This window comes from Centrocercus urophasianus, unplaced genomic scaffold, assembly GCF_019232065.1.
Source record: "Centrocercus urophasianus isolate 14NV4802_14NV808 unplaced genomic scaffold, USGS_Curo_1.0 seq_9, whole genome shotgun sequence".
NCBI classification, from domain to species: Eukaryota; Metazoa; Chordata; class Aves; order Galliformes; family Phasianidae; genus Centrocercus; species Centrocercus urophasianus.
The window spans coordinates 26,792,621-26,820,186 of NW_024885532.1; the positions used below are offsets into that span (position 1 = coordinate 26,792,621).

Genomic DNA, 27,566 nt, shown 5'->3' on the forward strand with positions numbered 1-27,566 from the left:
ACTCCGACTGTTCTCCAAATCTCCATTTTCCACTGCTTTCACCTTCTTTTTCTTAAAAAAAAAAAAAAAAAAAAAAAAAAGAAAAAAAAAAAAAATAAGAATAATATTAGCTCCTAAATTCAGACTCTACTATTCACCCTCCTGTGCACAGAAATCCCAGCAGATCCTTACATATTTCTTTAACAGAGAGTGTAGTGATAGAATGAGGTGTAACAGTTTTAAATTAAAAGAAGGGAGATTTAGATTTGATATTAGGAAGAAATTCAGAGCGTGGAACTGTTTGTCCAGAGAAGCTGTGGATGCTCCATCCCTGGAGGCATTCAAGACTAGACTGGATGGGGCTTTGAGCAGCTTTGGCTAGCAGGAGGTGTCTCTGGCCATGGCAGAGAAGTGGAACTATTTGATCTTAGAGATTCATTCCAACCCAACCTATTCTGTGATTCTATGATTCTATGATTTCAATTCCTATCAAAGTTTGTGCTGTGTCCTGTGAGAGCCACCAAGTTCAAGTAAAGGGAAAGCAATGAAGAAGAGACAGTAATTAGATATTCTGGAACAGGACTGATTGTCTTCTATGAGACACTGCTAGGAATGAGACAGTCTTTTGCATAGGACTGTAAAGTAAAATATTAGAGATGCAAATAACTCAAGGCAAGAATAGAGCAGAGCGATGACATTGGAGAATTTGAAATGATTGGTGTAATAAAGGTTGCCTACAAGAGACCCAATACCTCTGCAGCATGAACATCCTATTATCCTATTATCCTATTTTTACATGTCCATTGACATGCAACGTAGACAAAGTAATCTAGCTTTAAGTAGCCTTACTGCTACTGCCATCAAAAGAGCCAATTCAAAATAACACATGTAGCTGGAACTGATTGACATCAGCTGTTATATTTTCTTCCGATATAAATCATAAATAAATCTTCTTTATCTATCAAGTTTGAGATCCAACAAAAATGCTTAATTAATTGAGTATAAGTTAAAACATTCTGAAAATCAGGGTTGTTCATATTTTTTTTCCAACTATAAAATTCTGTTTCAATGATCAAATTAGAAATGTGTGCCAACAAAAGATAATAGATTATTGTACTTGAAAAGGTGTATCTGACCTTAAAAATAAATAGAAACTGTGGGTCTTCAGCATGTCTGCAAATCATTTGAGGCCTAAATATGGATGTACATACTCAGGATAGGAAATATTAGCCATGGAGATTTACGAGAGCTCACACAGAAAGTCAGAGTGACATAACTGATTTACAATTCAGGAGGTCATGGCTCTTTGCCCTAAGTGTAACTCGCATGCCACAGTCTGGCTGACTTGAATAAGAGTTTTCTACGTGTGAGCATGCTGTCATTTCTCTTTTCATCTGTACTCAAATGAGACGGGCCATACTTGAATCACTGCCTCAGCTCTGTCTCAGGGCACATAAATCTGTCTCAGATTGGTATGCCTGCATGTCATTTCATTTTGAAACAGCACAGGGAAATGAAAAACAGGTTTGCAATTTTGTGCTGGGATAAAAGCATCACCATGGCTACAGAAGTCTGAGACTCCATTCCCATGAATACATCATACACGGTAAACAAGCAAATCTGTTTGTAGACAGATAAACATTATTAATGAAAGCTTATTATTATTGTTATTAAAGAATAATCCAGTTAAGACAGATGAATAATGAGACTGACTTCTCAGCTACATATACATGTTTAAAGCTCTTGCTCCAGGAAGGAATCTGAAGTTGCATGTGCAGAAAAGTACCTTTCTGAGTAAATGGATTACCTTTCCTTCAGACTCAGAAGGCAGCAAAAGGTGCATTGCAAATACCTCTTTTAAAGTTCACTCTCCAATACAACCTTGCAGCAGCACGGTCATTCCCTACTCCTTCTGGGGGTTACAGGTATAGGACCAGTTGATTTCAAAGCAAAATTCAGCAAAGAAGGCAATGCTAAGAGAATTTAGAAGTGTTGAGCATCAAGTGTTAGGTGTCAAATGTCAAGTTCTGTCAGTAGAACAGAATAAAACTCATTTTGCAGACCCAAAGCAGAAAATCCATACTACACTACAGTAGAAAGGAATGTGGGAGGAATAGACCTTAAAAGGAAGTCTGTTTAAATATGGAAACTCAAAAGCAACAATACAGTATTATCTTTCTGGATTCCAGAAGTCAATTTGGGTGATGGATCTGCACTGCAGTCTTTTATGTAACAAAGCAAATTGGCCTGTAGCAGCACAAAGCAGATGAAGCCAAATCAGTTCATCTTTTCTGTTACTCCAGACAGAATATTTGACTCAAACAAATGAAAGTCTGAGGTCTGAAAGGGAGATGTTGCCATAAGTTGAAGGAAACTGGGAGACCAAGTTTTGGATGGACAACAACTCTCATTATGTTGGGTGATAGAATTCAAGTTGCTGTGTTGTCTAGAGGCTAGCAATAAATGATGAGCTTGTAGAAGCTGCATTTGCTGAGGCCCATCTACATACTCAAAGATAGACTGCTTTAACATGGACTTTTAAGAGTAAATAAGAATCAAAAGGAAGAAATGAATAGCCAGTTTCCACAGTGAACCAGTAGGGATCTACACAAATATGTGTTGTTCAACACATTGCTAGGAATGTTGGCAAAAAATTCTGTAATATCAGATTGTTCAGAGTAGTAAGGATGAACACACTCTCAAAAGCAGCTGAGAAGTAAAACAATAGGCGAAATCCAATATAAATAAAGGTCACTTTAAATCCCAACTTGCAGAATCTGAATCTGGAGGAGAATCTTGCCATGGTTTTTCAGAAGCTGAAGATGTCACACATGAATATTCTGGGAAATCTGGCTTTTAATTTTAGCTGCTGTCTATTAACTTCCAAAATTTTAATATGGGCCTTGTTAGTGCTAAGAAGCCAGCATTATACTAAATGGTGGGATGCAGGTGTGAGAATACAGACAAATCAGTGCTAAAACGGTTTATAGGAAAGAAAATGTAGAATGTTTGTTTCCCTCAAGGCCTTCCATTTAAAGTGTGAAAACAGCAAAGCGAAGCCAGAAGCAAATCTGCAAACAATATGCATTTCAAATTGCATTTGAAATGACTCATTCTGAAATACAGTATTGGATCTGTTCTCAGTTAACAGGTTCCAGAGAAAAATTACACAAAAACATATATTTAAAAAAATGGGAGTGAGAGAGCTGAATTTAAGCACACAAAGGATGCAGAGAAACTGTTTTAAGTATCCACATTCCCTATTCTGAAGGAGAAAGAAAACTCATTATTTGGTAGCATGAACTTTTGATGATGGCCAGGCTGGATGTGGCTCTGGGCATCCTGGTCTAGGTGACCCTGTTGGTGACCCTGCTTGTGGCAGGGGGTCTGAAACTAGATGATCATTATGGTCCTTTCCAACTCAGGCCATTCTATGATTCTATGATGAAACTCAGTAAACCATAATATGACTCATAACATAATTTCTTAGATAGCATCCGTCGTCAAATGCTCTGGATGAGTAAGAGAAATGGCAATTGAGGAGTTCTAAATGATGACTTTTAAAGTGACACATGGTTCAAAGAAGTAAATAAGATGAATAAATTTAAAGACAGATAGACTATCAACCCCCAGGACTGATTTTCCAGTTTTCTCACAGAAAAGCAGATCGATTCTATACTTCCAGCTTTCTTTGAACACCTAGGTTCAAGATCTTTAGGCTTTTCAACATAGATTGTAGAAAGCACAGAGAGAACACAAAGACAACTGGAATAAGCTGAATGAAAAGATGAAAGAAAATATGATTTGCTGTAAGGCATCTTACTCTATGATTTCCAAAAGAGTGAGTAATTGGGGAGAACAGGCTTCATCGCAAAGCTGACAAGGAAAAGATTATTCAGAAGTTTGTACTTCACATTATCTCAGTCTGATATTCAGAATGGTTCAGAATAAAAGATGATGGTGAGGGTTTTCAACAACAAATGGCTAAATGACAAGGAAAGCAAGTCTGCTGCTTCAGCGTTATCAGTGAACTCTGCAAAAGATTTCAAAATGTAAAATCTCTTATAGAAACAAGTATAATAAATGCCAGAAACATACAGCAGGATTTGTACATACATCGCCAAGCCCTTTCCTCTCCCAGACTACCATCACAAATTCTGTAACATTTCCAAGAGGATTGTAACGTAGATAGAATCTCTCAAGGGATTCTTGCTACGTAATTACAACACTCTAACACAACACTTGCACATATGCTCATTTATTTTCTGGCAATGTTCTTAAGTCCAGGTATAAACTAACTTGGAGGCAGTGCTGAGCTTTGTCCTTGAAAACAGTTGTTCACAACAGTACGTACTGCTGAAAAGTACTGACACGAATAAGATGTGATTGTGAAGGGAGGTATATGTTTCTCTGGCCAAGAGACACACCTTTTCTGCGAGGTGAATATCTGATTGGAACCGTACACATTCCATTTGAACATCTGCAGGACATATATTTACGTCAACTTAAAATGGAGTCGCAAATATACAGAAAAAAAAAAAAAGGATGGTCTTTTCTGCAATCTTGAAAGCTATGCTTAAATTGTTTTATAAAAATATGCTTAAATTGTTTTATAAAAATGGAAAGCACGGCTGCATATTTTTCGCCGTACACAGAGGCGGGGCTCATAAGTTCCGCCCTGCCGTCTCCACGGCGACGGTCTGTTCCCGCCCACTGCCGAACCCCGTCGTCGCCATGGTGACTGCGCCCGCCCCTTCCGGCAGCGAGCGGAAGTGGCGGGGCGGAAGTGGCTGCGAGCGCCGCGGTGGGCAGAGGAGGGGGCGGATGAGCGGGCGGCGGGGTCCGCAGTGCGGGGGGCAGGGCCCTGCGGGAGGCCGGCAGGTAATGGAGTGCGGTGCTGCTGGGCTGTCTGCGCCGGGAGGGAGGTGGCTGATGTGGGAGGCGATGTCGCGGCGGACCCCTGCGCCCTGAAGGGAGGGGCGGGGCGGGGCGGAATAGGGTGTGTCTTGGGAGCGAAGGGCCCGGCCTGGCAGCTGAGCTCGGCCTGGCTGCTGCGGTCTTCGGCTCCGAGCTGTTTCTGCCCACCCCTCGGATTTAGGCCCTTTTCTGCGGAGTCGGCGGTGCCGTCGAGCGATAAGCGTGGCTGGGCTGCCCACGGCCATCCTCTATGGACCGCTCCTTGCCCACCGCTTGCCAGCAGCTTTCAGTCTGGTGTGAGGCTCTGTATGTTTTCTGTGGAAGTTGGTAACACGTTGGAATTGCTGAGCAAAGCTGTGTGTGGTAGCTAACAGATGCCTGTTGAAGTCTGGGAAAGCATTCACCCAAAACAGTACGCTCACAGAATTCATACAATGGTTTGGGTTAGAAGGGACTTTTAAGATCATCTAGTTTCAATCCCCTGCTATAGGCAGGGACACCTCCCTCTACAACAGGTTGCTGAAAGCCCCATCCAGCCTGGTCTTGAATGCCTACAAGAAGGGGGCATCCACAGACTCTCTGGGCAACCTGTTCCAGCGTCTCACCACCCTGACAATAAAGAATTTCATTCTCATATCTAGTCTAAATCTACCCTCTTCTGGTATAAAACTGTTTCCACTTGTCCTGTCACTACATGCCCTTAGAAGAAGTCCCTCCCCAGCTTTTTTGTTGGCCTCCTACAGGTACCGGAGAGCTACTATAAGGTTCCCCCAAAGCCTTCTCTTCTCCAGGCTGAAAAGCCCCAAATCTCTCAGCTTATCTTCATAGGGGAGGTGCTCCAGCCCTCTGATCATCTTAGTGGCCCTTCTTTGGACTCACTCAAACAGCATAGTGTTGTTGGTTTGGGGAATCTAGAATTAGATGCAGTACTCCAGGTGGGGTCTCACAAGAGCAGAGTTGAGGGGCAGAATCACCTCCTTCACCTTCTGGTCATGCCACTCGTGATGCAACCCAGGATACAGTTGGCCTTCTGGGCTATAAGTTCACATTGCCACCTCAAATTGAGTTTTCCATCAGCCAACACTCCCAAATCCTTCCCCTCAGGGCTGCTCTCAATTCTCCACCCAACCTGTGTTTGTGCTTGGGATTTCCCCAACCCAGGTGCAGGACCTTGTACTTGTCCTCGTTGAACTTCATGGGGTTGGCATGCGCCCACTTCTGAAGCCTGTCTAGGTCCCTGTGGATGGCATCCCTTCCCTCTAGTGTGTCAACGCAGCTTGGTGTTGTCTGCAAACTTGCTGAGGTTACACTCAATCCCACTGTCCATGTTGCTTACAAATATGTTAAATAGAACCTATCCCAGCACGAGTCCCTGAGGAATGCAGCTTGTCACTGATCACCCCTTGGATATTGAGCTGTTGACTGCAACTCTCTGAATGCAAACATCCAGGCAATTCCTTATCCAACGTGTAGTCCATCCATTAAATCCGTTTTTCTCCAAGCTGGTGATGAGGATGTCATGCAGGACAGCATCGAATGCTTTGCCCAAGTCCAGGTAGATGATGTTAATTGCTCTTCCTTTATCTACTGACTCTGCAACTCCACCATAAAAGCCCACCAGGTTTGTCAGGTATGACTTACCCGAGGTGAAGCCATATTGGTTACCACCAATCAGCTCATTTTTATTTTCCATGTGCCTTAGTAGGGACTTAAGAGGATCTCCTCTGTGATCTTATCAGGCACAGAAGTGAGGCTGACTGGCCTGTAGTTCCCTGAATGATCTTCCTTTCCCTTCCTGAAAGTGAAGGTAATGTTTCCCCTTTTCCAATCAGCGGGAACTTCACCAGACTTCCATGATCTGTCAAATATGTTGGATAGTGGTTTGGCATCTTCATCCACTGGGTCCCTCAGAAGCTGTGGATGGATCTCATTGGGTTCTGTCGCCTTGTGTACCTTCAGGTTCTTTAGATGGTCTTGAACCTGATCTTCACTTGCTGTGGTCAGGTCTTCCTTCTCCCAGTTCTTACTTTGCTCTCTGCAGCTTGGGCGGTGCGACTAGAGCCCTTGCAAGTGAAGGCTGAGGCAAAGAAGTCACTGAGCATTTCAGCTTCCTCTGTATCCCTCATGACCAGACCTCGTTTTTCATTTTGGAAGGGACCCTCATCTTCCCTGACTTTCTTTTTATTGCTGCTATACCTGTAGAATTTCTTCTTGTTCCCTTTTATGTGCATGGCTAGATGCAATTCTATCTGGGCTTTAGCTTTCCTAACCTGGTTGTCCTCTGAGGTAACCTGTTCATCCTTACACTTCCTGTAGACTTTCTTTTTGTGCAAAAGTAATTCCAGGATCATCTTGTTGAGCCATAGAGACCTCCTGGCAAATTCTTACCAGCCTTCCTATTCCTCAAGATACACTGCTTCTGAGCTTGGAGGAAATGGTTCATGGCCATTTTCATGGCCCTCTTTTGGTCCTGCTCCAACAGCTCAATGTCCTTCTTGTGTTGGGCGCCCCAGAACTGGACACAGTTCTCCAGGTGGGGTCTGGAATAGAGTAGAGGAGTGGAATCACCTTTCTCAGCTTACTGGTCACACTCCTCTTGATGCAACCCAGGATAGGGTTGGCCTTCTAGGTTGCAGGCACACATTGTCCACTCACGTTGGGTCTTTCATGAGCTGACACCCCTAAATCCTTCTCCTCAAGCCATTCTCTGCCCAAATTGTATTTGTGCTTGGAATTGCCCTGACTCAGGTGCATGACTTTGCACTTGGCCTTGTTACACTTCATGAGACAAAAACAAAACACATAATTGGGTATGCTAAATATTCTGGCTAGTTGTAATTAAATATAGGAACCTTTTGTGCTTCTCTCATTTTGGTGGTTGGGGTGCCTATGATAGAACACAATACTTGGCTGTTTAATTTCAATTGTATAGTTATTCTATTTTTTAGAAGTAATATGATTGTGTGAAGTCATTAGAATATGAACTTCTGCACTTAAACTAACAGAATGTGGTGCTTTTTTTTCCCCACTTTTGAAAGAAAGGATACAAAGGAAATGAGGTTTAAGTACAACTGTTTTTATTAACTGTTTTTCAGGTTGCTCAGTGATGTTGAACAGCAGTCTTGGAGGTGTTCAAGGTCTGGTTGGGTGGAGCCCAGAATCCCAGAATGGATGGGCAGCTTGAATGGGTGCCTGATTTAGAGGTTGGCAGCCCTGCCTGGGGCTGGGGGGTTGAGCTAGATGATCTTTGAGGTCCCTTCCATGCTGAGCCATTCTGTGCTTTAAAACATTGTATCTGAAAAGAATGCTTATTTAGTCATGTAGTGATTATTTTTTTTTCTCCTTGATCTTTCAGTACCCCAGGTGTGACCATAAAATATGATTCTTTGCCTGCTGCACCAAACTTTGTAGCTAATTATCTCACAACTTGGTCACCTGGCTTCAACTATAATGGTAAGTTATAATAATATATTTAGATAATTTATTTTCAGATCTTTTTATTAGAGTCTGCTAGCTCTGACTGATGAGGATAGAGTGATTAATATTTGATTTCCTTAAAAAATTTGATCTTGCTTATTGCTCCTAAGTTCTTTTTATTTTTCCCCTCTTTTTCTTTTTTTCAGTTTTCCTTTATAACTTATCCTAAATGCTTAGTCATTGCCCAGCACATCCCAGGAGAATCACATAAAGACTGCAGTATGTTTTGAGTCATGTATGACATTAGACAGCTAGTACAAAGTGCAAGTACTTTTTCCACTCTGCCTTTTTGCATGATGTTGTATAGAATACAAAGAAGTTAGGCTACTAAGATTATCACGTTTGGAAAGATAATCAGTTAAATGGAAAGTGCTCACTGGTGTTGTAGGTTCACAGGAAACTCCATGAGAAGCAATATCTACAGAGAGATCCTTCCTCAGTGACAGTCAGCCCTTAAATGGTGTCTAGGAGAGGTGAAGCCAGGCTCCACCCCTTCTGGTCACACAGGTGAATTGCCTTGACCTCTGCTCCCATGGCTGACTCAGTGCTTGCCTCAGGTGATCAATCAGAGGTTCAGGCTGTGATTCTACAGTTCCCATACACTTTTTTAATGTTCTTCTTTTTTCATTTTGCAATGGATTTTATCTGCTGTTAAGCAGATTAGAAGGTTAGAATTGTTAAGGTTGGAAAACACCTCTAAGATTATCTAGTCCAATCATCTACCTACCAGTGATATTGCCCACTAAACCATGTCCCTTAATACCACATCTACATGCCTCTTGAGCACCTCCAGGAATGGTGATTCAGCCACCTAACTGGTGATCCTGTGCCTGACCACTCTTTTAAAGAAGAGAATGCAATCTGAACCTCCCTGGTGTAGTTTAAGGTCATTCCTTCCTGTCCTATCACTTCCTATCCTTCCTGTCCTATCACTTCCTATCACAACCAGGCTGTTGTTGGCTTACTTGGCCACCTGGGTACACTGGGGGCTCATGTTCAGTCAAGCGCTGACCAACACCCCCAGATTCCTCTACACTTAAAAGTATGTCATAAGAAACTTCCATATTTTCTTGCGTACAGAAATAATGTTCTGAGTGCAGGATCTACGTTCCCTTTTTATTAAAAAATTACCATTCTTTGACATTTGTGCCTGAACATTAAATGTTTTCTGTGTAGGCTGTGCTGTTCAGAAAGACTTAGGCTTAATATCGAGTTAGTAGCCAGCTTAAAGGAGTACAGATTTTCTACTCTGTCTGTAATGGTTTTTATTAATATTTGTAATTACCTTTCTGAAGTATAATTTCTTTTCCCACTTTTAACTCTAACTGCCTTTCATTGTTCTTTGTAATGTAGCCAGAACTTGGCAAATGTAGACACTTGGTAGCAGGATTAATTGTTGTTATGTAATTACTTGAGGTTTCACTTACTAAGTTTGGAGGGGGGGAGGGGAGCAAAGAATATTTGAGACCACATTCCATTAATTCATATCAGCAGTAATTGAAGGTTTTTTATGGTGGCTTTTATGTACAAGGTTTTCAAACAATTAACATGTTTTCTAAAAAAAGTGTCTTTATAATCTTGCAGCAGCAAGCTTTAGAACAGGCACTGGATCGAGCAGAGGTAAGCAATAATTACTTGCTGGAGCATAGTATATTTTAAGTACAATCCCAGTATAAGAAATGCAATTGTGGAAAGTAGTGGGAGGCAGAGAGTGTGTTCATGTAAGTGTGTGTGTGTATAAATAATGATCCATACATTTAGCAGTGGATTTGTAAAATTCTAAAGTTGCTAGGCCAGCCATCTGTCTCTTATCCATTGTACTGAGAATATCATCTGATGCAATGATTATAGACTTTGCAACATTTAAGTTTTTCCCCTTTTAAAAGCAACTAATCTGTGAGCAGTGAAATAAAGTTTTAAAATCATGATTGTGGATAGAAGAAATATATGGCAAAGTTGTGTTTAACAATAGCCCAGTTGGAATGAAAAGGCAAGTGCCCTTATATTCATGCTATTTCATGATGGTATAATGGTTTCCAACATTGCTCATGGCAATAGGTTTTCCCACAGAAACACGTTTTCGCTGAAATACTGTTAATCTAAACTCTTTGGAGAAGTACTCTGGAGAAACATACAGACATTTGGGTAAAGTTTGTTAGAATACTGGTGACATTTGGTGCGATGGTAGTTCTATTCATACTCTTTTTCTAATTGAAACCTAATGTAAATGCAAGAGACAAGGGTATAATTACATTTCTGTAAGTTGGCTATGTTGGAGAATGCACGATTTATAAAACACTGTTGAGCCAGTACACATCAAATTGATTATCTGAGAAAGTTATCTTAGTATGTGAGTGTGTTAACTTAAGCAAATATTTATTACTGTAATTATAAAGCATGGATGTAAAATTAAGTCTTTGCATGCAACTCATGCCATAGCTGTGTAATGCTGTATTTCACTGCTAAAATGAGATGGCTCCTTGTTGATGAATATAGCATACAGTAGACAACTTTTAGTACATTTTTAACCATTTATTCTGTTAGTAACTTACTGTATACGTAGAAAAAAAGTCCATTAATGACTAAAATCACATGTAAACTAGAATTCTATTTCCTTGTAGGATATGTACTATTTGATTTATTTTTCTCTTCCAGTACATCATTGAAAGTGCTCGTCAGAGACCTCCCAAAAGAAAATATTTATCCAGCGGAAGGTAGTGAGAGTTTCAGACTTAGTATCTTTTAAATAGCATTTCTTTGATTTAATTTTGGTTACATTTTAAGGTGTTGTTGTTTTTTTTTTAAAATTTCAGAAAATCTGTATTTCAAAAACTCTATGATTTATATATAGAAGAATGTGAAAAAGAGCCTGAGATAAAGGTAAGTGAAAACTTCTCGGCAGATTTCCAGTGCTGTCTGAACTGGGAAGTTCAGAGTAGATTATTTTGTGTTTCATTCTTTTATCGAAAAAAGAGTAAGGACTGGTGGCTGTAGTGGTTACTAAAGGTTAAGACTTCAGTAGAAACAATGACTTGCATGGATTAAACCGACTGTGTAACCTTACAGAATTTTCTTAATTCAATTTGAAAAGCAAGATGAGTGCCACTGACTATGTGATAACCCCAAATCTGTTTTTAAAGGTAAAGAACTTGAATGCTACCAGAGGGTTGTGAAGATTTTTACTTCTGAGATGCTTTTCTGTATATGGAAACAAGATGAATCTGCAGTAGTTAGTTTTATGTAGTGTATGATGCTGATTTATATCACAAATGCAAGTAAAAATGTTAAGCAAAATACAGAGATGAAAAGATTAAGCCATCAGTAGCAAATGGATAAGAAGATATTTGAGCAGCAAGGAGAAGGCTGGGATTGCTAAACTAGAAGATTTGATAAAATTAGGGTTTACATGCAGTAGTGTTGCTGAATCTGGACTGAGATGTGGAGAGTTAACTGATATCTTGGTCTTGTGCTGTGGATTCTAATTGCTGAAAATGAGAAGCTTGAAGATTAAGGTGTGATGTTCAGAGCACAATGGTTTTTTTTGAGACTTCATCCATCAACACAGGACTGCTATTGGTCTCAATTGACTACAACAAGAAGGAAACAGTATTCTGACTAGAGATTGACCAATGACTTCAGAGATTTTGATGTATAGAACTGTCAAAATTTCTGTTGCTGTACTGCATCCTTTTAGTGATGTAAGCTGTAAACACATTGGCCATTCAGAAGCAAATGGTCTGAAAGTGAAGAAACAGTTGCCTGTGATAGCTGTGGTAGTCTACTTTAAGTTAAAAGCATTTCATTAGGTGATTAGAAAAGATTAGATCAAAAGCTTTTTCCCATGCAACTACTTATATTTGATCTTCCTTTGTGTGTAACAGTGGCTATATAATTTCCCTTGGTAATTCTTACTTTGAGACTGTTGACATGTGGTTAGCTACACTGTTGTCATACCTTAGGAAGTCTTAAAACTAATGCAACCAGGTGGGACATCATATGAGATGGTTTTGATTTTTTCCCTTGAGGAATAATTACTCATTATGGTATATGAATTATTCTAATTGTTTTGGGTGTGTTGAGTAATTAAAACTGGTTGACTGTGGAATGAGTATTTCAGAACATACTCGCCTCTGCCCTTTTTATAGTTTAAAAAAGGAATAAGTATGAAGAATTGTATCTGAAAATTAATTCTTAACTATTTACCCTTCAGGAAGTATTCTGGAAAAAAATTTACCGTAAGATCTATGATTTCACTTTGAATAGATCTTGGCCTTTCAAAATTCCTTCCTAAGTTATCTAACAGAAGAAGACACTGAAAAAGGCAGTGGCTTACTGAAAATAGGAGATGCTGACTGTTCACTTTTTTTTTAAGCAATCAAAAATCCAGGTCTTTTGTCTCTTTTTCCATGCTGCAGTTGAAAGGAGTGGAATAAGACAGGATTCGTACAGTGAGATCAGTTAACCTTCAAGATTTCAAGAAAGTGATGTCACTGAAATTATGATGGCTGTTAAGAAAAATTTCCTGAAACCAGTGAGATTATGCAGTAGAAATAAAATGATACCAAAAAAAAACTTAAACTTTGTTTCTTCTAATAACTTAAAATTAGAAAATACTATTAACTATGTGCAGATTATGATGGTGAGCACAGACAAACTGTTCTTTATTTACAACTTATTTCGTTGTCAGGACCTGCAAAGAATTAGTGATGTTGTCCAGTCCGTGATTGTGCACCTTCTCTGCATTTGTACAGTGATGTTGGAATTAATGAAATATGTGTAAAGGCAAGGGAAGAAGTCTGTTAAGGACTCACCTGCATCTAGGCATAGGGCCCCCAGCACAGTAAAGATGCAGAGCTGTTGGAATGCGTCCAGAGGCGATCATGAAGATGCTCAGAGGCTGGAGTACCTCTCCTGTGAAAAAAGGAGAGGGAAGGAGGGAGCTGGGCTTGTTCAGCTTAGAGAAGAGAAGGCTCCAGGGAGACCTCATTGTGGCCTTCTAGTGCTTGAAGGGAGCTTATAAACAGAAAGGATATCAACTTTTTATGTGGTTTAGTGGTGATAGGGCAAGGGAATATGCTTTTAAACTAAGAGAGGAGAGAATTATAGTAGATGTTATGAGAAAATTCTATACTCAGAAGGTAGTGAGGCTTTGGCACAGGGTGCCCAAAAATGTGGGTGCGTCATCTCTGAAGGCATTTGAGGTCAGGGTGGATGGGACCCTGGGCACCCTGAACAGCTGGGTGGAAACCTTGCCCATGGAGGGGGGTTGGTACTGGGTCATCTTTTAAAGTCCCTTCCAATGCAAGCCATTTTGTCATTCTTTTCTTAGATTTTCATTTCACAGATAGTAAATAGCTACAAGACCTTTTTTTTTAATTTACTTTTATGTATATATTCTCTTTATTTTATTTTATTTTATTTTATTTTTCAGTTGTAAAGGCAATTGGGAAAATTGATTTAAGGTGTTATAGGAGGGGCAAGAAAAGCATTCATAGTAATGATAAAATCAATTTTTGTTCAACAGTGATGCATTGTGGGGAAGACTAAGATATTAAAGTTAACATTTTAATTATAGCTGAGAATGAAGAAGTAACAAACATAGCATAGAGCCAACATGTAAGTCTTGTTAGGCAGGAATATTCAGTATTTGTGTGCTCAGGGTGTTTTCAGGGAGACAAGGGTGCCACTTTTCTGCAGGTGATGTCAGAGAGAGTTGGGAGGTTTAGCTGGTATAACAGCAGTATAACTGACTTGGTTGTTTTGTGTCTGAATTCTTGTGTTATACTGTGATGAACATTTGAGAAACGTAATCCACCTCAATCCACTTCTTAATCTTTGAAATGTGTCCATACATCCGAGCTTAATATCAGTTCAAAGCTACCACCTGCAATAGCCAGCTCAAAGGAGAAAGCTGATTCTGTGGTTACAGACATTTTCATCTTAGTGAAAGGTAACTAACTACCTGCTTACTGAAACTTCTGTGCTTAAATGCCAGTTTACTCCAAGGACTTGGGGAGGTTTTTTATTTTAAAATGTTCTTAGCATCCATCAGATGAAATTTAGCTCATATGGATGAAGTGCCAGAAAGTTCCCAGGTGTGTTTGTTTGTTTGTTGTCTGCTCTTTCCTTTGCATCCTTTCTCATATTCCTCAAAAACAAACAAAAATACCTGCTGAGCTGTAATTGGTTAACAATTATTGAATAGAAAATGAAAACTGAAAGGTAAACCTAATGTATTTCCCTGAATAAATTTGTCAGAGTAATGTGATTAACTCAATTTAATTACTTTTACAATTGAATTGCCACTGTATATGTTACTTGTCAGATGTTTGAAGAGCATAGTCCCCTTATAAAAATAAATCTTGTATGCATGGACAAATTTCTGGGGTAGGAAAAAAAAAAAAAAGGACCTGTTTATTTAGAATTTTTTTGTGATTACTGGTCAGTTAAAATTAATCTGTGCTTACAATTTTCATAAAATAATGTGCATAGTTGAATAGTAGTTTTTCTTAAGCTCATGAAAATAAAAGGTTGAACTAGACTTTTTTTAATTTTACATATAACTTTAGTAAATCATTTTCTTCTTAAAACTGTCTTGCATATTCTGATCTTATTTTCGTTTTTTGGTAATTCACATATTCCTTTCTATCTTCCTAATGCCGTTTTACAACTGAATATGAAAATGTTGATGTAGAGAGTGGGTGGCAGGGTCTTTTTGGTGGTGCCCAGTGACAGGACAAGAGACAGCAAGTACAAACTGGAACACAGGAATGTTCTCACATTCACCTGATTGTCTTTAGATATATTCAAGACCCACCTGAATCCTTCCTGTGCAACCGACTGTAGGCAACCTGCTTTAGCAGAGGCTTGGACTTGATGATCTCCACAGGTCCTTCCTTTAGGACTGGGCAGAATGGTGTCAAGTTGCCCCAGGCAGATTCAGGTTGGACAATAGGAAAAATTTCTTCTGCAAAAAAGTGGTCAGGCAGTGGAATGGGCTGCCCAGGTTGGTGATGGAGTCACTGACCCTGGAGGTGTTCACGGAACGTTTAGATGTTGTTCTGAGGGATGTGGTGATTGGGGAGATATTGGTGACAGGTGGGCTGTTGGATGGGGTGATCTTGGAGGTCTTTTCCAATCTTCAAGATTCTGTAATTCCAACCCCCCTCTTCTGTGAAAAAATGTTAGAAGATGTCAGAGCAGTTGAGTGCTGACCTTCTTTTCAAATGGTAATTACTGTACCCCTGAGTACTTCATTCTGTGTCTAAGTGAAGGTGATGGCTGGCAGACAAACACAGTGATGTGTAGGCAATTGAAGCTGTGTATGTGCAGTCTCTTCTTTTGGGTAGATGGCTTCCAGGAGTCTAATAGGAATCTTAATTGAAGATTTTACCTTATGAGCTACACCTCCAGAACAATGGCATTCTTTATCTGTCTTACTTGTTGCCGAGATGTATTTTCTCTTCTTCTGTTCCATTCCTCCAGTTCTGTCCACATCTGTTTTTCAGAACTTGTGAGACTTCATTCTTTCCTTTGTGTTAGCTTCCACAATTTTTAAACTGTAAAAGGAAGTGGAATGAAGCCACCATTATTCATGATGCGTGGAGGGAGTTAACTTTGTGCTGTTATTCCAAAACTACTTAGAAAGAGATGAAAGATTTTGCTTCTCTTTTTCTTTATATATACTTGTTAAATGGTCTGTTGGATTACATTGCTGTGCTTACTTATGTTTGTTGCTTTTTTGTTGTTATTTTAATTGTTTTCTCTTAGGAATGGTTTCTGTAGAAGTAATAATTCTGTTTTCTGTCTCCTCATTATCTGGAAAACAAAATCTGTTCAAAAGGAGCCATCCCACTACTATTTAGTGGGTGTATACGAAATAAGCAGTTGGGCAGACTTACCAGAGCACTAAGATTACCCTTCAGTGAATACCTTCACCTGCTACTAGTGTTCAGCTGTGAGTTCTAGCCTCCCATCACAAGACATAAAATGACTTCAAGTTTAGAGATCACAGTTTTAATTTTTAAACGGCTGTTAAATATGTTTGCATTTAAGATACACCTGGGGTCTTTGAAATATGCATTCATTTATATATATATATATATATAAAATACAGTTTTTCAGAAAAAAGATCTTTCTTACACTTAATGGGGGAATAGTCTCTGTAGCTGTTACATCAGATTTCAGCAAATACAGGCAAGTTAATGCAATTAACAAAGATTCCAAATGCTGTAATTCAGTATTTTAATCGGGAAATGTATGTTCTTTCACATTAGTAAATACTTCGTTGTTGGTGTCAAACAGTGTAAATTGTATTTTAAAAGTGCACACAGTAATGTTACCAAAGAAAGGCATGCCACAGATTTAAGACATAGTAAGTTGTAGCCTAAGGCCATTCTTGCTAACTGTGGACTTGAGATTGTTGTTATTTTTGTTTTGTTATTGAAATGAGTGATTAAAAAATATGTGTGCAAGTATGTAAAATAATACATAATGAATATAATCTCCTGAATACATTCAAATTAAATTTAACTGGGCTTATTTAGATTAATGTCGAAGCATGTATCTTAATAGTATTCTGATTCTGGCAATTGTTTTTAATGCTACTAATTACTTGATAGTATTATGTTCATGAGCAATGTTTACTTTTAAAGCAGAAGCTGAGGCGAAATGTGAATTTACTTGAGAAGCTGGTTATGCAGGAGACGTTGTCATGTCTGGTAGTGAACCTCTATCCGGGAAATGAGGGTTATTCACTTATGCTCAGGGGAAAAAATGGTTCAGGTAATATTTTTGCTACTTAATCTTTAAAACTATTCAGAATGCTCTATAAATAGTTAGAATGTGTTTCTATTGCTTATATTTAACTGTTTTGCTTCTAACATTAAAAAAACCTGTATTTCAAATCTTCATTTTCTCTAATAGCATAACGTAAATCAGTAGATAATGATCTTTCAACAGCCTTTCACTCTCTTATTTCCCCACGGCTTCATAACTGTTCCCTTTCCTTCCTGGTTCCCTTATTTAAGTTTTCTCACTTCGGGTTCCTTCTCCTAAATAATTTGTTTCACTAGCTCCTATATCTGCACCTGCTAAAAGTCAGCTGCTTTCCATTTTGGTTGCACCTTCGTGCCACCTGGTACTGTGGCATGCAGTAAGAACGTGCAGTGTCCAGTGAGATATAAAGGAACATTGTTTTCTAGCACAGTAAGAATAAAATCATGCTCTGGGAACAGAAATGCATATAAAAATTAACATTTTTATATTAAAAAAAAAAAATTGGTGATTTTGATAAGCTTCCACCAACTCTGTTTTAGATTTCACTTTGTTAAAGTCTGAACATGAATGGCAAAATAAAAGCAATGTTCTGTTTAAATTCAGATTCTGAGACCATTCGACTGCCTTATGAGGAAGGAGAGCTGCTTGAATATTTGGATGCAGAGGAGTTACCGCCTATTTTGGTTGATCTCTTAGAAAAATCTCAGGTTTGAAAGTTTTGTTTTCAAAAATAAATTGCTTTGTACCTACATAGACTTTGAATTGTGAATGCTTCACATAGGTGATTCCAAAAAGGTATAAAATGCTTGTGCATTTGAAGCCAAAATACTGAATGCCTCAAATAATTTGTTGATAACTAAAAAAAAAAATTCATAGCAATGAGGGAGAATGGGATAGAAGGCTTTGCTGTTATTTAGGATGACAGGCAACTTAGACTGTGCTCAGCAAAACATTCTCTGTTTTTTATTGTAATGAAATATTTGACATGAGAATTTCTTGAATCTACATTGTTCACATGTGAAATAAAACATTTGAAGCTCATACATGACACTTTTGGTAACATCACTGATGTTGACAAAATTGGTATTTTTATCTGTAGTATCAGTGATACTGATTTTTGAGGCTGGGGTTGAGGCACATAGGCAAATATTTGGATATTTACAAGTTGCTCTTTGTTTCTACCAGGTTAATATTTTTCACTGTGGATGTGTCATAGCGGAAATACGTGACTATAGGCAGTCTGGTAACATGAAATCTCCAACATACCAAAGCAAGCACATTCTTTTGCGTCCTACAATGCAGGTAAGAAGTGTTTCATCTATTTCTCACTGTTACAGTAGTTACAGCTCTTACTGGACATATATTAATAACTCACAAAGCTAACTATAATTATGCCTTTCCCATCAGACCTTAATTTGTGATGTTCACTCTATAACAAGTGACAACCACAAATGGACACAGGTAAGTCAGCAGTTATTTTAAAACTTTGCAGTGATGTGGTGAATATGCTTAGCTTAAAAAAATCTGATAAGCATAACTCACAAAATTGTGGATTTACTCAAACTGATTATGATGTGCATAGTGATGCATGCTATGTGCTCCTGAGAGCTGTTGAATTAACTTGTTCATAGTATCTTCCCCTAAGATGTCACAGAAAATGGTAGGAATTGCTAATAGAAACAGATCTTGTCTTTTGATAATGCAAAATGACATTATTGGAATTACTCTAACTAGTTTACCTTACTTCAGTAATCTTCAACATACAACTCTGGAGCAGTAATTATAGTCTTTTAATACAATTTCTCCTTCAGCAGCACATTGTTATTGATGTTATTACAGTAAAGAGAATCTTAAATAATTCTGATTGTACAGTTAAAGTTAGTTAAACGTTGTGAAGCAAGCAACCACTCACCTGTTTTTTAGGACCACAATCTTGCTAAACTACATTTCAAACTGTAATCCGAAGTCCCATGCAGTCCAGTGTGGTTGTGGATGCCCCCTCCCTGGAAGCCTTCAAGTCCAGGCTGGATGGGGCTCTGAGCAACCTCATCTAGAGGGAAGTGTCCCTGCCAATAGCAGGGGGTTGGAACTAGGTGACCGTAAAGGTTCCTTCCAACCCAAAACATTCTGTGATTCTGTAATCTTTATGTCACTGATTGCCTGTCCATCAAGATAAGGGAAAGTTGATTTCATTCCCACTACTGTGATGTAAAAATAAAAAGGGAAAGAAAAGAAACCACGCTACATTTTACAGTGGATTCTCTTTTCCTTTTAGAAACCCTAACCAAAGTCTGTAACTCTTAATGACTGCTGACTTAAATGTTAGGTATTTTCTCTCCTTGAGTATAGGTCTGTATTGACTTGATGTGAAAGTCTTCATTTTTACGTTTATTAATACTGTGTGTATTACAGGAGGACAAACTCCTACTTGAGAGCCAACTTATTTTGGCTACAGCCGAGCCTTTGTGTCTTGATCCGTCAATAGCAGTGACCTGTACTACAAACAGACTCCTGTACAACAAGCAGAAAATGAATACTCGCCCCATGAAACGGTATATTTTCAGTGTGAAGCATGTTTCAAGTTTTTATGGGGTGTTTGAAAGAAACACAAGCTGTGCTTTGCACAAAAACTTGGCCTTCTGTTATGCGGTGCTCAAATTAATATCTACTTAAAAATCTGGAGTATAGAGAACAGTTGTGAAATTGAATCTTATTTTGAACTGTTCAATTTTGTAGTGTGTTTCAGTAATAGGTACTGCAATATACTTTTTTTGTACCTGAAAACAAGTGTTACACAATTTTGACATAGCTCATTGTAAATAATGTCCACTGCATACAAAATCTTGATATTGTTTCACTTTTGTGCTGGTGATTTGCTGCTTTCCACAAAAGCTTGAAATAATTTGTTATTTTTTAGTAAAAGAGATGTATTCACTTTGTAGAACTAAAAACTACTAACGATCGTTTCAGTTTGCTGAAGTATATTAAAAACAACCAAGGGTGCTGATTAAGTGTAAACAGAGAAATCAGCCAGGCTGCTGTTAAAATTAGAGCATGATGGTCAACAGGCATTCCATCAGAAGAGTACACAGGTGTTAAATGAGTGTCCAGGATACCTGAGTATGTGCTGAAAGATTGGGTGTGACACAAAGAATGAAGAATAGTTCCTGTGCCTATAAATTTCTGAATGCACAAGCTGCACGTAAATATTTTGGCAAAATTGAAATCTTTGATAATGTACTAATCTTGTAAGTTTGATACTCGTTTTGACATTTTAATTATGTGTTTCAAAAATAACCCCATTCTTAGCTCCAAATTGCATGAACAGAATACTGGCATTCTTAAGAATTTGAGATTGAGTTTGCATTATGCGGTATAATCAACCAAATGAGTATTTCAAAACCTGTTTTCTAGTCTCAATTAGCATTTCACTGCATGTTTTTGTGCTCATACATTGACAGTGGGGAATTTCACATGATGGATTTACAGACCTATTTGTCGTCTTACCATAGGTGTTTCAAAAGGTACTCAAAGTCATCTCTGAATAGGCAGCAGGAAGTAGCTCACTACTCAACTCCACCTCAGCTCAGATTAGTTGACTACTTACAGAAAAAGAAGGAGAAGAAAGGAACCCAGCAGTATGACCTCAAAATTTCTAAAGCTGGAAACGTGAGTGTTTTAAGACATAGGTGGGTGAACTTAGCTATTTATTTTAAGGATTAGCATACTAATACCATTTTGCTCATCTTCTAGTGTGTAGATATGTGGAAACAGAACCCTTGCTATTTGACTGCACCTTCGGAAGTGGATGTAAGTTTGGTTGTTACCTTTTGCACTTACTAGCAATTGTAGTCAGTTGTATTATATGAGGAGAAGGAAGTGACTAAATATTATCCAATATCGAATTTTAAAAGAAATTGAGAGTTGAAGTGGAATTTTCTTTAGTTTAGGATAAAAACAAGCTACATTGGAATACATTACAACTGCAGTGTGATAGTTTGGATAAGATCAACAGTGCAAACTGATCTTTAATATTGTTCATCTGAGAGATTGTCTTCAAGTGTCTATTTTAAGTTGTCTTATGTTAAAAAAATAAGGAAAATGTTTTAAAATGAGTTGCCTCTCAGCCTGGTAGAATTTTTCTTTGTAATGTATACTTTAGGAAGTAGAACTATCTGTTACAAAAAAATTGAAAATGATATTGAAAATATTCATTGGAAATTCTTCTCATAAGTCTGTATGCATTCTGATCTCGAGGACATGCCTATTCTTGGCTTTTGGCACTGTATACTACTGGCGTACAGAAGGGGTTGGTAGAGTAGCCAGGATTGTAGCTTTTAGTAAGGATGGCAATGCATGTCACTCCTCATGTGATGCTACGGTTTTAAGCCACTCTTTTGTTAAGTTTAACATAACAACTATGGTATAACAATAAATGTAAGGATCTCCAATTTAACTTTTCAGAATGCAAAATACAGAGGATTGTACTCACTTTTTGAAGGGTTTAGCATTATCCACTTCAAAAGAAGAAGCTGTGCTAGGCTGACATTAACTCGGGCCAATATGATCATTAGTTTGGGGATTTCTTTTGTTTCTGGTTTGTTTTTTTTTTTCCTATCTCCATTTTTAGGTGGAAAAATATGCCAAAGTGGAGAGTTCTATCAAGCCTGATGACTCACAACCAACTGTTTGGCCAGCACATGTAAGTAATTCAGACCTTTGACCAAGCTGTTCTGTCCCTAGTTAAAATATCCCTTATTTCAATAAAACCTAAACCAGTGTGGGAATAATCTTCCCTTTTCCAATGTGATTAACCTTACATGTGCTACATGTGTTTGGAAACATTATTACAGAAAATTGTGATTTCATACACAACCTCATACATATGATTAGTGTTGTAATTTCCTCAGGTTTGCCAGAAACACAACAGAAAGCAATTTCAATCTCCAAAGTAAGTGCTGTTACTGTATAGTAAGTAAATACAAGAATTTACAGGGAACAGTACTCAGATCAACAAATTGCTTTCTTCATGCAGATGCTGCTTCAAAAGAGATTATGTAATGTTAAATGCCTCTTACAGAAAGCCCTTTCTGTGGTGTTGAAGTGAAGCCTTAAGATTTGATGCAAATTACATGATTTGACAAAGAAAGGTCGTTTTAACATAATTAGACATAAATCAGTTCATTAATTCTTTCTAATTTCTGAAGCATTGTTAACAGCATCTTTATTAGCAGCATCTATCAAGTGTCTTTTCAGCCTCATATTAGGTAAAAGTAAAACTTCCCTATAGAGCATTGTTTTCATGTCTGGCATTTTATTTAGAACTTTTTTTTTCTTTTGCACTGCCACTATTTTTATAACACTTCATACGTATGTTTACCTGGACTTCCTTTTGACATCTAACATCATTGCTTTAAGATTTGCGATGTTATGGTATTTATTTTATTTTATGGTATTTATTTATTTTATAGAGATGGTAAAGTTTTTTTTCCCCCTTTTCCTCCTAGTTTTTGTAGTAGCAACTACATCCCTTCTTACAATGTGTTTATTTATGTCTTGTATTGCATAGGACTGGCTTATTTTACCATCTCTTTTTTGCTACTGTTTTTGTAAGATTTATTTGATCATTTTTTTTCTGTCTTCCAGGAAGTAAAAGATGATTATGTGTTTGAATGTGAAGTTGGTAATCAGCTGCAAAAAACAAAGCTGACCATTTTTCAGTCTCTTGGCAATCCGCTGTACTACGGTAAAATTCAGACACTCAAAGGTGATGATGAGAGTGACAGCTTGTTAGTTCCACCACAGTAAGTTGTGTTCCTTTAATCTTTGCTGTGATCCAACAAATGAAAGGCAGCAAACACTACTTAACATTTTCTGGCATGAGAGCATTCAGGAGCTGGAAATCTGATTCAAGAGGTTTTTTTGTTTTGAAAATTTCAGCTAATAAACCTCATTAAAATAATTCTGATGAGAAAAGATATATTGAAGATATGATGTTGGTAGAGCGTGTTGTTTTATACAAAATCTGAATGCTCTTGTATGTTAAAACTACGTTTTAAGAAAAAATCTCCAGTTGTGAAAATGTTATGCCTCATCCTGCCAGACATGGTTAGCATGTGTTTCACAATGGTTCTCACAACTTTAATCATTCTGATGAAATCTGCCAGATGCTGTGAAAACCTAAGACTTGATTATATCACATTTACCTTTATATAGAGAATTTAAGGCTAAACAAATGAAGGCAGTAAACATGAGCTCCCAAAGAAGTTCAGTCCTGTTTGTAATACTGGTTTGAGTCTGCTATTGTTAGCTTCAGTTTTTACAAAGGTTCTCAATTCTTAGCTCTTCTTGTTGTATGTGACACTGCTTTGCATGGAGAAACCTGTGCAGCAGAGCAGGCAGGGAGCAGTCAGGTTGAGCAAACTTTAGGTCAATTAAAAAAAAAAAAAGAATTTTTATCATTGTTTGGCATATAATAGCTGTATACTGCTTTTTTTTTGCTAAATCTAAGGCTCTTCTCTTTCTGTACTTAATACTGATCTACTTAGAACAACAGATCTAGTTTACAGTTGTGTAATAACACTAGGAGTGAGGAAGAGTTGTTTTTTTTTCTTAAATTAAAACATTAAGAGAAGTAATAAGATAGTTTGCAAACCAGGAGTATTAAACAAAACAAAAATGCTTGATTTTGGAAAATGGTGGGAAACTGGAATTTGGACATGTGAAATCCAACACTGGAAACCAAATGTTGAAGTCCTACAGATAGAGCTGGTTTTGACACACATACTTAAGTGCTATATGGGTATTTCTGTGTTTCTGGGTTGGTATGTTGATTTGTTCTTTTAGCAGAAGCCATGCTATAGTAGTTACTTGCTTCCATTTCTTTTAAAGAAAAAGAATACCATATTCTACCTTTTACTTTGTAATTTAAAGGCACCTGTATTAGACAACATGCGTGTGTTGTACCCATGGTAATGAAGCTAAGTTCATTGTACCATTGTACCATTGTACCCATGGTAATGAAGCTAAGTTGTTACTTCAGGTACTAAATAATACCCAGTCCATCAGACGAGTAAAAGTATCTCTTGTCTCTGAGAGAGTCTAAGAAGAGAATAGCATTGATATTTATTTTTTCAAGGTTCATAATTATAAAGATCATACTATTTTAATGCAGTTCATCACTGAAGATGTTTTTTACTATTTTACATTTCAGGTTCCTCATTGGTTCCAAGACTGATGCTGAAAGGTAAATTGTATATGCAACAGATATTGTGTATATGGCCAGCTGACTTGATGCTTAATTTTGTTCCTTTTTGCTATTGTGACTGTTTATGTTGTATTTCTGGAAATGTGCAGAGCAGATAAGCAAAATAAGAGGAATAAATTGCTATTATAGTAGGTAGGAGATAGCCTGCAGTTCCCACATTTAATGAGTAAGGAAATACAGAGGAAAACAAGTGTGTAATATGGCTTGTTCCAAAACCTAAATTCCAAGCATGTTGTTCACTGTTTGCATGGTTATTCTTGATCATACAAGTAATCATACAATTCTGAGAGCTCCTACAAGGAATTTTGTCTTGAGATTTTATGTGGCAAGTTAGCAGTCATGGAAGTTGTTAATTTCAGCTCAAAGAGTGGAATAGGACTTCATTTATTTATGTTTTTTTAATGCTGCTCATTGTTTGTTTCAGCTTTCTTAGAGAAGCAAATACCAAAACAGCTCTCCAGTATACTTAGGTTGTAGAATGGTTGGCGTAGCAATGCTGTCTGTTACAACTGTGTAGTAGCAAAATAAGGATTTCTTTGAATATTTATCAACGTGCCTGATGTTATTGGATGTGTGTGTTGTACCTTCTTGCATATGAAAGCAGAGCCTTTAAAAAGCAGTTTCTCCCAATGCTGATTGCACATTTGTGCACTCTTAGGAGACTTTGATGTGGTGCACGTACCCTAACTGTTCCCCATTCTTGTATGCCTGGCAGGAGATGAAACCCAGAGTTCATAAAAAATCATAAATAATACTCTTTGTTTTAGTAATTTATTGATCAGAAATACCTATTTGCTTTTCTAGTTCCTTGTGCTGATTGAGGCTTTCGTTGCTGGTGCTACAAGCTGAATTGAGGAATTGTTGGCTGAAAACCAGCACAATAGTAATAATACAGGGGTTTAGTTTTGATCAGTCTTGTGATTGATTTCCTGATCACATTTACTGCTCTGTCCAAATCCTTCTATCAGAATAAGCAGTTGGGTTTCAGGGGTAGAACAGGAAATATTAGAGGAGGAAGAGGGCAGGGCCAGTGTTTGGGTACATAGCTTTTTATTACTTGTCCCACTTCAATTTTGAATTGTCTAGGTTCTAATTGCAGAAAAGGTACTCTATCTCCTTTTCTATGTTGTTAAGCCTTGGGCCACTGCTTATGGCAGGATATTACATCAATATTATACCAAATTAAAATGCAGTTCATGTGTGTCCAACCTTTTGGCTTGCCTTGGCTGCTCTGAGTGAAAAGAAATTGTCTTGGGGGCCCATAAACACAGGTTGCTCTGAAGGTAATGCCTCCTGTTTATTTTCATGGAAACTACAACAGATACAGAGAGCAATGTAACAGTATTTAACAAAGCAAATTATCAGCTACAAAACACATTCTGTTTTTCAGCAGAATCACCACCATTAGCTGTGCATTTTGCCAGCCTTGAGCAAGAGCCTGCTTGTAAACATGTATGAAAATCTGTACCAGTGGAGATGACCTGCTATTGCCACTGCTGAAACACACCACCCATCACCTCATTGTGTTCACATCCACTGTTTGGTCTCCATAAACGCTCAGCAAACACTGATGAATGTTAATGGCTGAAGTTGTTTTTTGCATGGAAGCATTCAGTTCCACAACTTTGCTTCATATGTACTTCCATGTCAGACACCATTCGGTCAGACCTGCCCTTCTTCTGCCATCTGTCACCCAGCTACAAAATGTAATGGAATATTGATGAGAAGGTTCAGCCTCTGCTGCCATACCACCAACATCTGCCTCTGATGTCATGGGCTAACAGTAGAAGAGTTACTTTCAGAGCAGCCCTTGTAAAATTTATAAGATAGTTAACGTACGTAAGCAGCAAAACCTATTTTAATGTTTAATAGTTTTATTATAACATTACAGAAAGAGCAAGAAGAACAAAACTAGTGGGATGTTTGTGAAAGTAATGTGTCAGTCTGGTTCATTGTAAGCAGTTGCCATTCTTAGTGAGTTCTCAAGGTGTTCATCAGAGACCTTTGAAATTTTCCTCTGCTTCATCCTTGAAAACAGTTGTTTACAAATGTCCATACTGCCAAAACACAGTGAATAAGTGAATAAGGCATGATTGAGAAGGGTGGGATATGTTTCTCTGGTAAGATGGGTCTTACAGAAACTCAAGTTTCGTGTGGGAAACTGCTTTATCTGAGGAGCTGTAGTTGGCATTAGAAAGAAGAATAAGAACAGAACCCAGGAGCATATGTCTTTATGTATGTGTGTTTTACATGGATATGTATTTGAAGTCCCTTTTATGCGTAGTTATATGTTTAGGTATCATCTGTGTTTGTATCATCTTCAAATTATTAGTCCTTTAAAATGTTTTTATGTATTTGTTTGTTTCAGAGTGGTGAACCAGTATCACGAGTTGGTAAAAAGTGAAGCTAAATGTCCTGTGAAAATGTTCCATAATTCAGGTGGATCAATCAATCTTAGTCATCTTTCTCCAGGGAAGGAAATGGAAGTGAGTTTATTGAGCTGAATATTTTTTACTCATGCTTGATTACTGAATTATGAGAATTCTCATCTTTCACATTTATAAGTGAAATCATGTAAAAATTCAAGCTGAATTAATTTTTGACGCATTGCCATAATCATTTATGGTGAATATATTGAGCAAGTTAGAGAAAAGTACTTTTGTTTCTACTATTCAGTAATTGTGTATTTTAGGCATGACTTTTTTTTACAGTAATCTGTATTAGTGTTAGCTCCAGTGGTTTGATGCAGCTTTTTTCTCTATTCAGATTAACCTTTCCCAGAGCAGTATGGTACAGTGCACCTGTATGTTGTATAAAATGCATCAGTAAACATAAAAGTAGATATAGTCGCTGAACTTTTCTTTTTCCTTTAAAACTTATTTTCCTCTTAATTTAAAGAGAATAATTTTCAAATAAAACTGGATGTGCATATATTCATATGTATGCAGCTGTTAGAAATTTCCTACATTCCTGAACTTTCATTCTTGTTGACATTGCTCTGTGCCTTACTTATGCTGGCTTTCTTGGTGAGATTCAGTAGTGTAACTTCGGCTAGTACATGAATTTGTGTCTCATGTGGCTATTTGTGTTGCTACATCTTTCTACTAAATAACTCCTCTCAAGTGCCATAACCATGCTCTGGGAGTTC

The 27,566-nt window shown here is 37.8% G+C and overlaps 1 protein-coding gene across 9 annotated transcripts in view; it reads left to right on the forward strand.

Moving 5' to 3' along the window:
* Positions 1-4,797: 4,797 nt before the first annotated feature.
* SUPT20H (SPT20 homolog, SAGA complex component) overlaps positions 4,798-27,566 on the forward strand; it is a 35,485-nt gene continuing 12,716 nt past the window's right edge. For 5 of the 9 annotated variants that reach the window (XR_006171954.1, XM_042838734.1, XM_042838739.1 and 2 more), the window contains exons 1-16: positions 4,798-4,860; positions 8,252-8,349; positions 9,958-9,993; positions 11,029-11,087; positions 11,187-11,253; positions 17,028-17,157; positions 17,755-17,858; positions 18,337-18,453; positions 18,559-18,612; positions 19,564-19,703; positions 20,664-20,820; positions 20,905-20,961; positions 21,782-21,853; positions 22,798-22,955; positions 24,365-24,397; positions 26,787-26,904. Coding sequence is in view for 8 of the 9 variants with exons in the window: in XM_042838734.1 (XP_042694668.1) it covers positions 8,347-8,349; positions 9,958-9,993; positions 11,029-11,087; positions 11,187-11,253; positions 17,028-17,157; positions 17,755-17,858; positions 18,337-18,453; positions 18,559-18,612; positions 19,564-19,703; positions 20,664-20,820; positions 20,905-20,961; positions 21,782-21,853; positions 22,798-22,955; positions 24,365-24,397; positions 26,787-26,904 (1,305 nt within the window). In the remaining variant the exon portion in view is untranslated. Of the gene's footprint in view, positions 4,861-7,997; positions 8,100-8,251; positions 8,350-9,957; positions 9,994-11,028; positions 11,088-11,186; positions 11,254-17,027; positions 17,158-17,754; positions 17,859-18,336; positions 18,454-18,558; positions 18,613-19,563; positions 19,704-20,663; positions 20,821-20,904; positions 20,962-21,781; positions 21,854-22,797; positions 22,956-24,364; positions 24,398-26,786; positions 26,905-27,566 lie in introns of those variants that run through there. The other 4 variants (XM_042838736.1, XM_042838742.1, XM_042838740.1 and 1 more) reach the window with 3 other exon arrangements.